The sequence below is a fragment of the Triturus cristatus genome, chromosome 4_1 (assembly GCF_964204655.1).
Source record: "Triturus cristatus chromosome 4_1, aTriCri1.1, whole genome shotgun sequence".
Taxonomy (NCBI): domain Eukaryota; kingdom Metazoa; phylum Chordata; class Amphibia; order Caudata; family Salamandridae; genus Triturus; species Triturus cristatus.
In genome coordinates, this window is record NC_140585.1 from 982,370,483 (window position 1) to 982,385,615 (window position 15,133).

At 44.3% G+C, this 15,133-nt stretch overlaps 1 protein-coding gene across 2 annotated transcripts in view; it reads right to left on the reverse strand.

Moving 5' to 3' along the window:
* The window catches only part of FRS2 (fibroblast growth factor receptor substrate 2), a 316,662-nt gene that overhangs the window by 117,137 nt on the left and 184,392 nt on the right, over positions 1 to 15,133 (reverse strand). For both annotated transcript variants that reach the window (XM_085653899.1, XM_085653900.1), the window contains exon 5: positions 9,769 to 9,860. In XM_085653899.1, coding sequence (XP_085510025.1) covers positions 9,769 to 9,834 — 66 coding nt within the window. In that variant the 5' untranslated portion in view covers positions 9,835 to 9,860. The remainder of the gene's footprint in view (positions 1 to 9,768; positions 9,861 to 15,133) is intronic.

Sequence of the window (15,133 nt, forward strand, 5' to 3'; positions counted from 1 at the left end):
TGGGTGGTTTCTCTGCGCCATGCTTTTTTGGAACCTCTGGTTTTTTCGGTGTCGAGGTAGGCTTCGGCGCGGGGGCGTCGGTGCCGAGGGATTTATGCTTGTGTTTTGTCGGCACCGAGAGTCCAGGCTTCGGCACCGGTGGCTTCGGAGCCGAACTGGGTGTCACTTTCTTCGGTGCCGAACGGTGTTTGTTGGCACCAGGAGTAGGCTGGCTCGAGCCCGAGCCGCCGTGAGACTTGTGATGCTTCGACACCGGGCCCGAAGGTGGGGTGATAGAAGCTGTATGTTTGGTTTTCCCTAGGCCCGGAGGCGAAGGTGTAACTGGAGTCTTTCGATATGGGCGAGGGGGTGGGAGGGGGTAGAGTACTCCCGACCCTCTGCGCCGGTGTGATGTCCTCCAGGTCGGAGTCGTCGGCCTCGGAAGCGCTGAAGATATCTTCCTCCTGCTCGGTGTGTTGTTGCCCCGAAGCTCCGGTGTCGTCTCCGAAGATGTCCGGTGGAGCCGAGGTCGATGAGTGCGCCATGGTGCGTCGAGCTCTTCGATCCCGGATAGTCTTTTTCGATCGAAAAGACTTGCAGGCGGGGCAGTCTCGGGCCTCGTGTTCGGGAGAGAGGCAAAGGTTACACACCTGATGGAGGTCGGTGTGGAGAAATTTAGACCCACATTTTGAACGGAGTCCTTTCCATCGGCCGGGACCGGAGTCGAGGAGGGCCCGAAGGCCGGTGCCGATGTGTGGAATCGAGAAAGTGCCTCTAAGAGAGATGAAGAAGATGATTGATGAAGAATCTCGATGGACGAGGATTTTCCGTCGAGGCTGGAACTGGAAAAGTTCGAAGCCGGAGCACGAAGTATCACATCCGAGCCCGATGGCGGAAAAAAACAATCTGAGGATGGAGCCGAAGCCCATGCGCAGTACGGACCGAAGGAGGAGTCACCGAACTCGTGACTTCCAAAGACTGTCCAAGAACAAAAACAAACTGCAAACATCCGGGCCCAACACCAGATGGCGATCTATGCAAAAGTGTACAATCTGCAGCTCATATGCCTCGAACATACAATTACTCTAAAATGGGCAGTACAGTACTGTATAAATGCCCAGTTCCTTTAATTTTGTGTTGCTCAGTGTAGGAAACTGGTTTTTGTTGCAGATCCCAGTCACTTTTTGCTGCAACTTCGACAGAAGTGCACTGGGTCCCTGCTAACCAGGTTCCCGGTACCAGTGTTCTTTCCCTAAAAGCTATATAATAGTTTCCCCAATGGCAAAAGCTTTAGCACCCTCTGTAAGTCCTAGTAAATGGTACTAAAGAGGGTCCCTAAGGGATGCAGCAAGGAATGTGCCACCCTAAGGGACAACCTCACCAAGCACATGCAAGACTGCCATTGCAGGCGGTGTGTCCTGGTGCAGACAAAAGTGAAAACATGAAATGTCACATCCCTGTGTGAAGTGTCCCCTACCACTGCATGTAATATTTTTAAGTCACCCCTACAGCAGGTCTACCAGCACCAGGCAGGGTGCTAAATATTACATGCGAGGGCATACCTGCATGAGCAGATATGCCCCAGGGCTGGTCAGTCCTATTTCTGCCAGTACAAGTGGCCAGGAAAGCCATGTTTAAACATGTGCTGGACACTCATGAAAATGGGTTCTGCAGCTAAATGATGGCTTCACTGACGATAGTGATATATATGGTATCAAACATCTTGTATTGGTAACCCCACACTGATGACAGTGTTAGATTTACCAATATATGCACCCAAGGGGCACCTTACAGGTGCCGCCTGAAAACCTACTATCCTCTGGTGTGCTTGCTGACTGGTTTCTGCCAGCCTGCCACTAAGACACTGTTTTGACATCCTAGGGCGACAGCCTTTGTTCTCAGGCGACCCAGAACAAAAGTCTACCCGTAAAGAGGGTGTAACGTCCCCACCCTAAGGAAGACCTGCTGATTAGCCTCCTTGGACTGGCGAGCTTTAAAGAAATTGCTGTCTTTGGGATGTAAATCTGGCTCCCCTCACACAAGCGAACCCCCGTCCAGATTCCCCTCTGCACTTGGGCAGACAGGTGGGAAATTAGCTAGTCAGGTAGGTGTGCCCCCTCCTAGTCAGACCCACCTTTAAGGTAGGCTACTGTGAGGTGGACACAAATTTTCAGAAGTAGACATCTTTGTGATAGCATGCTTAAGAATTCTGGGACAGGAAGTGGTCATATAGGGGGCGTAGGGACCCCAGGGGTCCGTAGCCCATTGGCTACTACCCTACACTACTAAATTCAGTATTTAGGGGAGCCCTTGGCACCAGAGAAGCAGATCCTGATGACCTAAGAAGAGAGAGGACACCGAAGAGCAGCGAAGACAAAAACAGCTGACTGGGCTATCTGTAGCCCTGGTTGAAAACTGTGCCAAAGTCACTGGTGCGTTCCCCAGCCCTCCAGAGCTCGAGTCCATCGTTGTTTCACCCCTCCTGGACTTCCAACGCCACCTGTAGGCTCCGTTTGCAGGCCCCCTCAACCGCTACTGCTCTGGTAAGGAAAAACCTGATGCCTAAGGACACCCATGCACCTGTTGCCCCAGGGCCTTGGAGAACAGGACCAAAGGTGTGCCCCCCCCCCCCCCACCCCCTCGTCCCAGAGCATCGCAAGGCTTGAGCCCACTTGCTGGTTCAGAGTCTGCAGCCACTTTTTACAGTGACAGATCCCCTTTGAAACTCACGGGCCTTCCGACGCTGATTTGCATTCTGCACTCGGCCGCCCTCGTGCGGTTGCTGCTGCCCTGGACCTTGCCCACCACTCAGCTTAACTCCTGGAGATTGAGCCTGTAAATCGATGTAATGTACCTGTTTGAGGAACTGGTTCTTCCTTCCATAGGATAACTTTGAAGAACTCTGGAATTGCAAGTGTCCCTCTTTCAAAGTGAAAATTTATATTAAAAAACATACTTACCTGAACGATTTTTCTCTGATGCCAAATCATATATAAAGGCGCTTCTTGGTATTTGCATAAATTGGTTTGGATATCCTTCTTGAGTTGTGTTGTCATTGTGAGTATTTTGCAAATGTTTTGCACTCCTCTGTGTTAAGCCGAAGGATGCTCGACCACACTGCCCCCTAATAAAACACTTTGGGATTGCATAGCAAGCCCAGTCCACTCAAAGGAACCCCTGGACTCTTTACATGGTATACCAACTTATTGATATATCACATAAAGAGCCAGCTCCCTACACTGATGGTGTAGCGGTGGGAAAGAAGACTTGACATTTGCTGTACCACTTGGTTGCTAAGAGATTCCACTAAGGAATCCTAAATTGTGTCTGGGTAAAAACATTTTTACACATAAAGAACCAGCTTCCTACACTTAGATAAAAAAATAAAAATAAAAAAAATGAACTTGCAAAATTCCAAAACTACTACCATGCATTGCCAGTTTAAATTACTCATTTGCTATTTTCTTTCTTTAAAAAAAAGACAACAAAAAAAACATGCATTTTGTTATATATTTTATGGTCGGCAATAGCACCTGCAGTTATGTTATCGTTAAGCCTCAGTTTCTATTCAAAATGTGATTTTTGGTTTGCTTATAACTTTGGTGCTGTTTTTATGAAATCTACACAGAAGTTGTCCCTCACTTGGCTATCTTGCAAAATTTCTGCATGTTATATTTCTCCTTTTCCAGGTATTTTAGGAGGATGGGACATAGCTAGAGGTGGGGGAAACAAAAGTGTAGTTTCCCATTCACCATCAGATAAGAAAATTAGCTCAACATACCGTTTTTGCTTGGCGGTAAATCCATTCGGTAGATTTTGAGATATTTATGTTAATTTGTTAGGTGGCCTCCCAAGGATTACTCCAAGGAGACTTTTGTATACCTTGATCATTATTTCATTGGGAGTTCATAAACCTATAACATTTTAGAAAATGCAACTTATCCTACTGTAGCAGCAAGTATTTTCTGCCATTGTCTCAAGGTTTTCCCAAACCAGAAAGACAGATGCTTGCCAACAATTAAAAAAACAAACAAAAAAAAGATCACTTTTGTCAAAGGGTTCACATTCCAATGCCCTCCATTTTTTTTTTTGGTACACAAATCGGAGAGACAGAAGGAAGCATTCACAGAGCGACTGTGCACAGTCAACAAATACTGAGACACCGGTACATATCCTGCCCCTAGAGTGCACTACACATGGCTGACGGCTGTGCACAGTTTGTTTGGTGGGCCTAACAAATCCTCTGTGCCTAGGGAGTGTCTGTATTGGAAGCATGGTGCAGGGCTGCCTTGTAAGTCATTTGCAGCAGGGTTGACCACAATTAGAGGCTGCTCATAAGGCTGAAGGCCAACTAGATGCAAATTGTCGACTGTGACAGTGCACTGAGGCCTGCTAACCAGACCTCAGTGCCCGTTCTCTTCCCCTAAAACAAGGTGAACTCCAATTATTCTACAATTGGCTAAGGATTTTAGTACCCATACAAGTATGTAGAAAATGGTACAATGAGGTTTTCTAGGGCATGCATGGGTGTTAAAGAAGGTCCCCAAGGGCTGCAGCATATCTTATGCCACCCTAAGGGGACCACATACAAATTCTGAACAGACCGCCATAGCAGGCTGTGTGACATGGTGAAAACCAGGAGTGAAAACATGGCACTTCTGTGTGTCATGCCACCGTCACTGCATCAAATATATGTAAATCACCCCTGCTGCAGGACTTTGAGCCCCAAGGCAGGGTGAATTATATTTTATGTGAGGACATATCTGCATGAGCAGATATGCCTCTGTAATATCTAGTTCTATTACTAGATACTGCAAGTGAACAGGGAATCCATCTTAAGGTATGTAATGTGCACTGGTCAAAAGGAGTTACTCAGCTACATAATGGCTTCACTGAAACCTATGGTGTTTGGAATCAAATGCCTCATATTAATAAACCCACAGTGATTCTAGTGATGGATTTATTAATATACGCACCCAGAGGTTACCTTAGAGGTACCCCCTGACCCCAACTAGCCCTCTAGTGTGATGACTGACTAGTCTGTCCAGCCTGCCACCACAAACTAGTTCCTGACACCCTGAAGGTGAGAGCCCTGTTCCAAGACGACAGAAACAATGCCTGCTCTGGCAGGAGGTGTTTGCTCCTCCTCTAAGCAGATTGACTGGTGATCTGCATATCAGGGTAGGAGCTACAAAGCCCTCTGCCGCCTTTGATATGTGACCCAAGGCTTCCACAGACAGGTGAAATGCCATGGCCCCATCTGGCACCAAAACAGGTAGGAAAATTAGCTATGCAGGAGGCATGTTGCACTGCCAGGGTGGACACACCTCTAGGATGAACAGCCTGAAGTAAACACTGAGTTAGTAATTCCACCATCTTGTGTGTGGTGGAATTAGGAATTCTCAAGACAGGGTGATGCCCACTCACCAAAAGAAGTGGCCATCTAGGGGGGTATTGTGACCCCAGGGGTAAGTAACCTATTGTCTACTCCTCCTCCCTCACCTTAATGCCCTAAATTGAATATTTAGGGGACCCCCTGATACTAGGACTTCAGATTTGACCAACCAAAAGAAGTGGGCTGAGAGGTTTGCTGTCCCGAGAACAGAGGAGCATGACTGACTTAGCGCCAGCCCTGCCAGCTGCACCCGACCCTCATGGAGAAACAGACTTGTCCTGCCGATATGCAGACTCCAAGAAACCTGGTTAGCTGCCAGTGCTTCGCAAATTGCCAGAGAACTCACTTAGAGGAGAGGAGCTACTACCCTGCAGGCACCAAAAGAAGCAAGGTCCTATTCACCGTCCTGCCGCTCATCTGGACTACTGCCGCTGCAGCTGCCCAGGAAGAAGCAGCCATGCTCTCACAGGTCAGATCCGTCCTCCCTCCAAGTGTGGGGACGCCATGACTGACCGGAGCCACATAGTACCAATACCTGGGGGACTGGACCCCTTGCTGCAGCCAAGCTTGCATGTCCAATCCTGACACCAACGCAGGGAACATATCTCCCTGTAAGCAGACGATCTGTTGCTCCATTTAGGGGAAGGCCCTTGGAGGGGCTAGAAATGCCCTGGCCCTGCTGAGTGACTTCTCTGTTCTTTACGGACCTCGTGTTAATAAAACTAAAACGCTCCTGTTCCCCATCCCAACCAGAGCAGTGCAGCCACCGGATTTGCCCCTGGGACTGACCTGGTCATGGGTGTCTATTAGATACTTGGGAATTCAGGTGTTCTACTTACTGGATGACCTCAGGGGGGTTTCATTTAGGGACCAGGCTTTGATCTCTCAAGTAATTTTTTCACTTCTGTCGATGTTTCAATTTTGCCAGTCATGGCTCAAGTATCACTGTCCAAGATGATTATGTTACTGAGATTGTTATATTTTTTTGTCAATCTCCCAGTCAGGATTTCATGCGGCTGGTTTAATCAACTAGACACCCTGCTCTGGGAATTAGTATGGGACGGTGGGCGTAACAGATTCCCATTGGAAGTTCTCCAGAAACCTCCAGTGGATCACCCAGTGGTTATATGGAGCCCATATGGAAGAACTAGGACCAACAGGGTGGACAGGTTACCAGGGGCTCTGCTGGATAAATTTCTCAACCCGATGGTGGCGATTCCACAACCTGGGGTGTTGATAAATGTGGCCCTGAAGAGTGATCAGAGATGCCTGCAGCGAACCACTGGAGTCCTCTATATGCCCAGTCTCTACCACTGGTGGGGTTCCCATATGGGGACCCCACCAGCTTTCTTTATGAGACAGCTGTTGATTGACTGGACAAATGCATGGTTGATAAAGGTAGGAGACTGCTACCAATTGGCAACTTTTGGAGACCTATGGACGGACAGCCTACAAGAACCAGAAACAAATGTTCTTCACCTCTTAGTGACAATGGGCACCGCTCAACACTTGGTGAAGTGGTTTTATCAAACACTATCATGGGATGGCCAGGAAGCCATTAGTGAGGACTCTAGAGAGATGGGGAACACTATTAGAACGGGACCTCTCAGATTCTGAATGGAAAAAGATTCTTGCATACACAAAGCCTATCTCTAGAAATACAAGATTGAAATATCTCCAATTCAATTATATACATATGACCTACATAATGTCTTATAAATTGCAGGTAATTTACGGAGGCGAGCTGAAAGCCTGGCCCAGGTGTTAGGTCCTGGGAGGGACTTTGCATATATGACATGGAGCTGCCCTGAGTTGCGCCATTTTAGGGAAACGGTGATTGGTACACTCATTTACGTCCTGGATCATCCGCTACCATGTGCAGCAGAGGCAATTGGGGTCATACCCTAGACCGCAAGCACAAACAGTTGGTATCAGGTTCTAGGACCTGGACCTAGATAGCGATAAGGTGGGGCTCTGTGGTGGAGCCGTGTGGTGGAGCCCTGCAGTAGTGGCCTGGGTGGATATCCTTGAGTTGTGTTGTCATTTATTAATCATTGTGAGTATTTTGCAAATGTTTTGCACTCCTCTGTGTTAAGCCGAAGGATGCTCGACCACACTGCCCCCTAATAAAACACTTTGGGATTGCATAGCAAGCCCAGTCCACTCAAAGGAACCCCTGGACTCTTTACATGGTATACCATCTTATTGATATATCACATAAAGAGCCAGCTCCCTACACTGATGGTGTAGCGGTGGGAAAGAAGACTTGACATTTGCTATACCACTTGGTTGCTAAGAGATTCCACTAAGGAATCCTAAATTGTCTTTGGGTAAAAACATTTTTACACATAAAGAGCCAGCTTCCTACACTTAGTTAAAAGAAAAAAAAAAATGAGCTTGCAAAATTCCAAAACTACTACCACTGCATTGCCAGTTTAAATGACTCATTTGCTATTTTCTTTCTTTAAAAAAAAACCAACAAAAAAACCATGCATGTTGTCACTACGTGGGGAAAGGCGGAAAAGAGGGCATTAATTAGAGACGATGCTAGGGGGATGAGACTACGCCCGATGGCGAGACTCTGGCAGAGGTACTGTACACCTGGGAACATCAGGGAGAGGACACGGGAGATCGGACCCCAGGGAGGGGGTGGGGGTCTGGGAATGACTTGGAGAGTAGTGGTGACAATGATTAGAAAGTGACAGAAGCAGAGAGTTTACTCCCAAATATAGGGTCTTCCCTACCCCTGGAAGAGCAAAGATTCGGGCTGGTCAGGCCTGACTCTTCACCTTAGGCATGGTTTCCCAGATAACCAATTGGACAGCTTAACAGGGCTGACTTACAGATGAGCCCCTTCGTGACCCCTCGTAAGTCCCCCCCCCCCTTTTTTTATACATATTGGAGGACAGGGAATGATACCTCCTCTTGTGTGCAGCAGACTTAAGAGAGATACGGTGTAGTGGCTGAACAGATAGACCCTCAGGATGGCTCAGTTTTACGTGTTGTTTATACAATGCATTTCCTTTTGGTGCTTTTGCATCTACAGCTTCCGTTGGAGAGTTTATATATAGAGCAGCACAAAATCGATGACACTAACTCTGCGATACACACTATATACCTTGATAGATGTTATATGACAAAAGTTTTATGAACAACTAGTTACTATGAGTGGCACGGATTTATTCTTTACTGCTGTTGCTCTTCACATTGTTGATTTTAGTGACTCCAGGTGAACTACTACACAAATGTATGCGTATTACCTTACAATCCCACCCTAACTGGACATTACAGAGTTTAGATACTTGTGAAAAATTCTAAATGTGAAGCTGCTCTCAAGCAACCAATTGTTTGTATGATAAATGCCAATAACAATAGGTTAAAAAAATAAAATAAACAGTACTGCCAAAGAAAAATGAAAGCTTCCACCACCTTCCTTATCTTTATCAAAGGTTCTGAGGCGGAAGAACAGGTCTATGTACATGGTCTCTATAAACTAGCTCTCAGACCAGGATGGGACTCTATATTCCAGTTCTAAATTGGAGCTCACCAAAAGAATAAAGTAAAGGCTAATTTTGCCTTAGTGTATGCTAAGAATGCCTGGAGATAGCTGAATGAATTCAATGTTTGCTGCCCTAATAAAACAGTGATCTACAGGTCACATTTGAATTTCAGCAAGGCAGGATCAGCAACATGAAAAACAAGTTATTAATTTATAATGAACAGAGCAGAATGTATCAGAAATTCTCACGTCTACTTCCGATTTCATTTGTACTTCTAGCGACATGCTGGAGGTCATGTTTAAAAATAATTGTGACAACATAATTTTGCTTCCGAGGGATCAACAGTAAGGACATGAAAAGAGGAGAGTTACAGAAGAAGTGTAAGTGTAGGCAGCATCAACTGGCATTATAAATGGGGTGTGTGTGTAGGAATGACACTTATGGACAACGAGAGAGCCAACACTACTGTAAGAGTGGAAGAATCTAAGAAATGTCACACGATACCACCTAACCATATAGCACAGGATAAAAGCTTTTATAGGTGTTCTCATAAGCAAAATATTAAGGAACAGCAAACAATCCTCTATACAGGTGTGTGCACATTGGAGACAAGCCAGCACCTAGAAATGAGCTATCAGCATCCCAACAAGCTACTAGAGCAAGAAGGTAACAAATGGGTTATTTATAGAGTTTCACAATTAGTATGAATACAGAAAAGTAGTAAACAAAGCTAATAGCTTGTTATGCGCCTCGAATATGCTGCTCTATAAAATGAAACCGTTGCGGTTTCTCAAAGTGTATTACTTAGACTAACAAAGTTCATTAAATACTGATGCTCAATAATGTCATCTTCTCCACTGCATGCAATAACCTACTGGGGGATCATCTACTCACCTTAAACTTGCTTTGATGGTTATCTGGGATAGTTTCTTTATCTGGACAGCTACAGCAGCTACCCATGACTTCTTTAGAAGACCTTGTGATCTCTAGAGTTGAGGAAGGAACATTAATGTGAAATTTGCTGTAACATGCCTGAAAGAATAGGTTCAAGTTATCTAAAGTGATAAAATTTGAGGCCATCTAAAACATTTTAAAGCCAAGGACTGAAACAATGAAGAATTTACAATAAATATCGGAAATCATTGTCTGCTACTGACAATGTGAACATTACTACCAGTACATTTCATTGGAAAAATTAGGGTTTGCGATTAATAGATGTAGCCTACTTCAATCCATCAAATTATGAATCCGACAAAAAGTTCTTGGATCCTTTGGTGGCTGGCTTTTAACTATTTAACTGGAAAAACACAGGCAGATGCTAGCATTTACTGGATTACAACTGAAACCTGCAAAATTTTCTACAGTACAATTTTATTTTCAAACGTGTTGTGAAAATGAAGGGGTTGTACAGGAGTATGTAGTGACAGCTGTGCAGGAGCATATGCATTATATTCTTGGCTCAGTGAAGAGCACCCGAGTAGACCAAGTTAGTAAACATCATAACTCCTCACACCTGTGTGTGTATGTATAATTACTGGAAATGGTGATCTGTACCTGTAATAAACGTATGAAATTATTCCTATCCAGATCAAGGACAGTCAATGTAGCAACAAGAATGACAGGCTGGGGACATTAACCCTTAGGTACATAATGACTAAAAGGTCCTTTAAAGGAATAACTCCTAGATAAGAACACATGCCACAAGAGCCAATGCATCAGCAGATGGTAATGAAACCCCAGTAGCACCATTTGCAGCAGGAAGAAACTAACTATAGGGAAGAAATGATGATGCTGTTGTAACTAAGTCGGTTACCTGAACGCTCCGTGCTTGTGCGTTTGCAAGTATTTGTACTTAGGCAGTGGACTGCTTACTGTGCAAGATCAGGCAGCTGATGAGACTTCATGCTTCATTGAAGATCATTATTTGATACAGGGTTATTTTGCCTACAGTGGGTTGTATTTTATAAGAAAAACAATATATTATGCTATTTGCTTCGGTTTGGTTTTATTCTCAGGTTATCTATGTGTATGATGTTGGGTGTCAGAATTTACCCTGCTGAGATTTTCCACTTGAGGTTTCCTTATAGCAGTTATAAGCTGTTTAGCCAGCACATGGTGCCGACCTCTGCTTACTAGTATGTGTGCTAGAAATATCACACTGTGCACCAAATGTTCTACTACTGATGAAGTGAAGGAGCAACCAGTAACTTCTGGAAGGATTCCTAAAGTTGGGGATCTATTTCGAGAGAAGATTACTGACAGAAAATAATTGTGCCCATGATACAGAGCACCAGTGCCAGTCCTTGGCATTCAAGGTACCAGAACTGTGATTTGGCCACAGCTTGCTGGTTGTAGTACGAACAGTTTGTATCCATTGATTTGATCCAACCACATCATGTGGCCAGCTTTACACAGTTGGTCACTACTTCCTGCTACTACTGCTAATACAGGATGCACATCTGATGTGACTTTTCAGTTTTCTACTGCTACTCCTAACAAAGTTGTTTATTACCAACCACCTTTGAAGGTGTCAAAGAGTTCTCCTTTACCAATTGAGATCTCTGTTTTTGCACAGACTGCCTCTGGTTATTTCGCCAATATTGATGGTTTTTCTTCTGATTCCTTGCATACTTCACTGCATGGTGTACTTGGATTTCTTTTTCTGGCTGAAACAGATTTATTGGATTCCTCTATGGTCCTATATTAGAATTGGCTGTTAGTCTTTTTCCTGCTTCTAAATGGACATAACCTTACACGCTCTGCTGTAGAACTGGTAGCCGAGGTGCTGAAGCCTCATTCTTCTTCACATACAGTGCGAAGAGCCCTATGCATTTCCTGTCTCTGATGGAATTGTTTGGGGAGAGGAGTTGGCCTAACGGCTAGGGCGGTCGACCTCTAATCTGGGAAACTGGGTTCGAGTCTCGGCAATAACGCTGAGCATCCTGTGATTCCGGGCAAGTCACTTAATCTCTCTGTGCCCAACAAAAATGAATGTGTCCTCATGTAATGCAACTGGTGGTATGTAAGGCGCTCCGATACCCTGGTCCCTGTAACAGGATGATTGATCAGACTGAGCCACAAAAGTCTTATTGTTCAATTGTTTTTTATTGTTATGATGCTTATTAACATTTGAATGCGGCTGAACTATTGGTCGCCTTGATTTTCTCCTTTTCCTTTCTCCTGGTTTTCCTAGTCTTTCGTCTCGTACCTCAAGCGGGGAATATACTCAGGGAGAAAAGGACATAGGTCTTAGTGGTCAAACTCTGAAGTTTAATTGCGACCTGCCACCACACCTTTTAGTCCTTTCCCAGAGTTGTTGTTTTTTCCTTATTCTATTCTGTTTGCATTCAAGTATCCCAGAAGAGAGATCTAGCACTAGAGATATTTATATCCATTTGGAAGTGAACCAGACTGAACTGTATTTCCAATACAATGGTGCAGTTAACAGGGCGCATAGTGTTGAAGGAAGAGCTTTTTAACAAGAAAGCAGGATGGGCGATGAATGGATTAAAACCTGGAGAAAAACACATGTGCAACCACCCACCAAGACCCTCCCTCTGTGCTCCTTGCAACCACTTGCCTGAGACCACGGCTCTAGTCTAGAGCCGCGGCCGCCTGGACCAGAACACCTCTGCCCGGGGAGGACCACTGCTCCTAGTCTCCTGCCAGATACCACACTGTCTTGTACGCTGCATCAGTAGTGGCTGCCTCTGCCTCTCGCTGGCCTATCCTTGGAAGGTGAATCCCTCCGAATGATGTGCTGGTGCTGCAGAGGTCCTTCAGAGCCCACGGCTCCCTTGCAACTGTCCTCTTCTCTGCACGCCAATCGCTTCCACACCTCGTTTCACGCTATTAGTCCTCTTCCGGGTCTGTGCTGTCATCTCCTCTGATGTCACTACTTTTATTCTGATTGGAGGGAGGGAGGAAAACGGGCCACTAGCAGGCTGACTCTTATTTCTAATACCCCTGGGGCACTGAGGGTCTCAGCTTACAGGGGGCACCGCGATAATTACATTACAGTCCCATTTGATATTATTGGTGCTGCAGAAACTATGCAGGTTCCTTATGCGTTTAAGGTAGTTATGGGTATAGATCTCTGATGAATGGGATGTTGAAAAAGTCAAGAGCATACATGCATTATACAGTATTTGAAACTGAAGATTTGTATTTAAATTCTAATTATGGTGACCTGTTTTATCATTATGGTCACCATTTACATTGAGCTAGTACTCCATGTACAGTTATCAATTAAACATAATGGAAACACTGATCAACACCACCCTTTAGACCCAGTTTCTTATTACTATAAACTAACCTCCCCTTCATTAGTGAAGAAAAATATGCGGACCTAAACAAAATTCATCTATTCTAATTAATTCACTTCCTACCTGGCCATACAAGGCTATGAATATTGGAGGGAAAACATTGATTTCAAATCAATTTGGGGGACACAACACTGGCAAGTACAGGGCAGTGATGCTTTATTTAGAGCTTGTCTGATCCCTAGACAAATGATCTTTCTAAATAAAACAACGCAGCAAGCTACCTGCCTAGGTTTGGATAAAATTAAGAAAATAAACATAATTGGCTTTCCCTCTACAGCTACATTTTGAAAATTTTTCAGAAAAACAGCTCAATAATATGATATAGAATGGTACATACAACTCTTCACTTACAGGTTTAGACGGGTGGTTTGTGTAATCAGTCGACACTAATGGTTATAACGCACATTTTTAAAACTCCAAGTGTTTCAAAGCTAGAAGACCAGACCCCCAAAACATGCAGTGACAACATTCACGGGTGGTTACCACCTATAGCATAGGGAAATTATGCCAGCAATGTTTACAACATTCCACATTATCTACAGTTAAACAAAATCTATCTCTCCTTTCCGATGACATGGATTTACAAGATCTCTCAATGGACCCTAGGTCACCATGTTCTAAATGGTTCATATATGCCACACACTGAACTATGGAAAATTTCTCAGCTGAACGCTTACGACAAATTGAGAGGGCTAGTTTAGGAAAAGCATTAGTTGATGGTAAAGGCACGACTACATCGTCGAATCGCATTTATTCTTTGAATAATATTGTTTCATCTGCATTGATTATGCAGAATTACATGTCTCTCCTAAAGCATGGGCAAAGTCAGCAGAGATCGATTATGCAATTGAATTGGACATTGCAGGTTTTATAATCAAACTGTGTGCCATGGAAATATCTGAACGCAACAGAATTGTTTTTACCTTACACTTTAACACGCATACAAACACCGATGGCAAAAACATGCAACTTATAAAATGCTGAATATAGAGCGTTTAGAGAAACTGCCTTTTACAGTTGCTGAGACACCATCTGTTGCATGGTTATCCATGGGTTTATTTCATTATCAATATCCACATTCCAGTTTACATCTTGCCTGAAACAATTTCAAGAAGGCAGATATGAAGCTTATGGGGAGAATTTTGTTGATGAAACAGGTTTTTTACCCTTTGATTACAGATGCCTGAGGGGGAAACTGAAGTCTTCATTAGTGGAAACTAATGTGGAACTTTGTTCAGCCATTCATTAGTTTGTAAACACTTCATGGTGTGTGCAATGCATCCATGGCCAATTTGGTGTTTCATCCGAATGGCGTACCAGTTTCCCTAATTCGACCAGTGTTCAAATTACTTTCAAATGAAAGTTACTTGATCCTAAACGACCCTGGTTGTTGTGGGATGAAACCAGGAGTGCCATATGTGGTGACAGTTTCCAGGGTCGTGACTTGCTGTAATAATGTTTTATTTCCACCCACACACATGATTACGGAAGTTACCGCATGGCTCCGAATCCTATTTTTAACACTAACTTAAGTCAAGATAAGCCAACTGTAAGCTTCATTGTTTGCAAAAAACTTTGCATTAAAACAACTGCTCAAGAAACTTTTGATCTTCAAGTTGCAAGGTCTTCTTCTAAAGTACAATCAATATCGTGCACAAATTTGCTCCAGCTTTTTGAAAAACGTGTACACCGCAATTGCAATGCTTCAAATACTGCTGGAATGGTACACTTTAAAAAAAAAAAAGGATTGGGCCTACTTTGTTAGTACATTCCAGCCTGTATTCGGAGTGATTTTACCATTTATACACTCTTTGGCTTCCAGTGTATTTGGAAGCATACCACTCATGTTATTTCTGCTCATTGCCGTTTTGGTCCTATTTTTGTTGCTCAGAAATGGATGTTCCACCTTGAGGCCAAAGGCCAAATGGTGATGG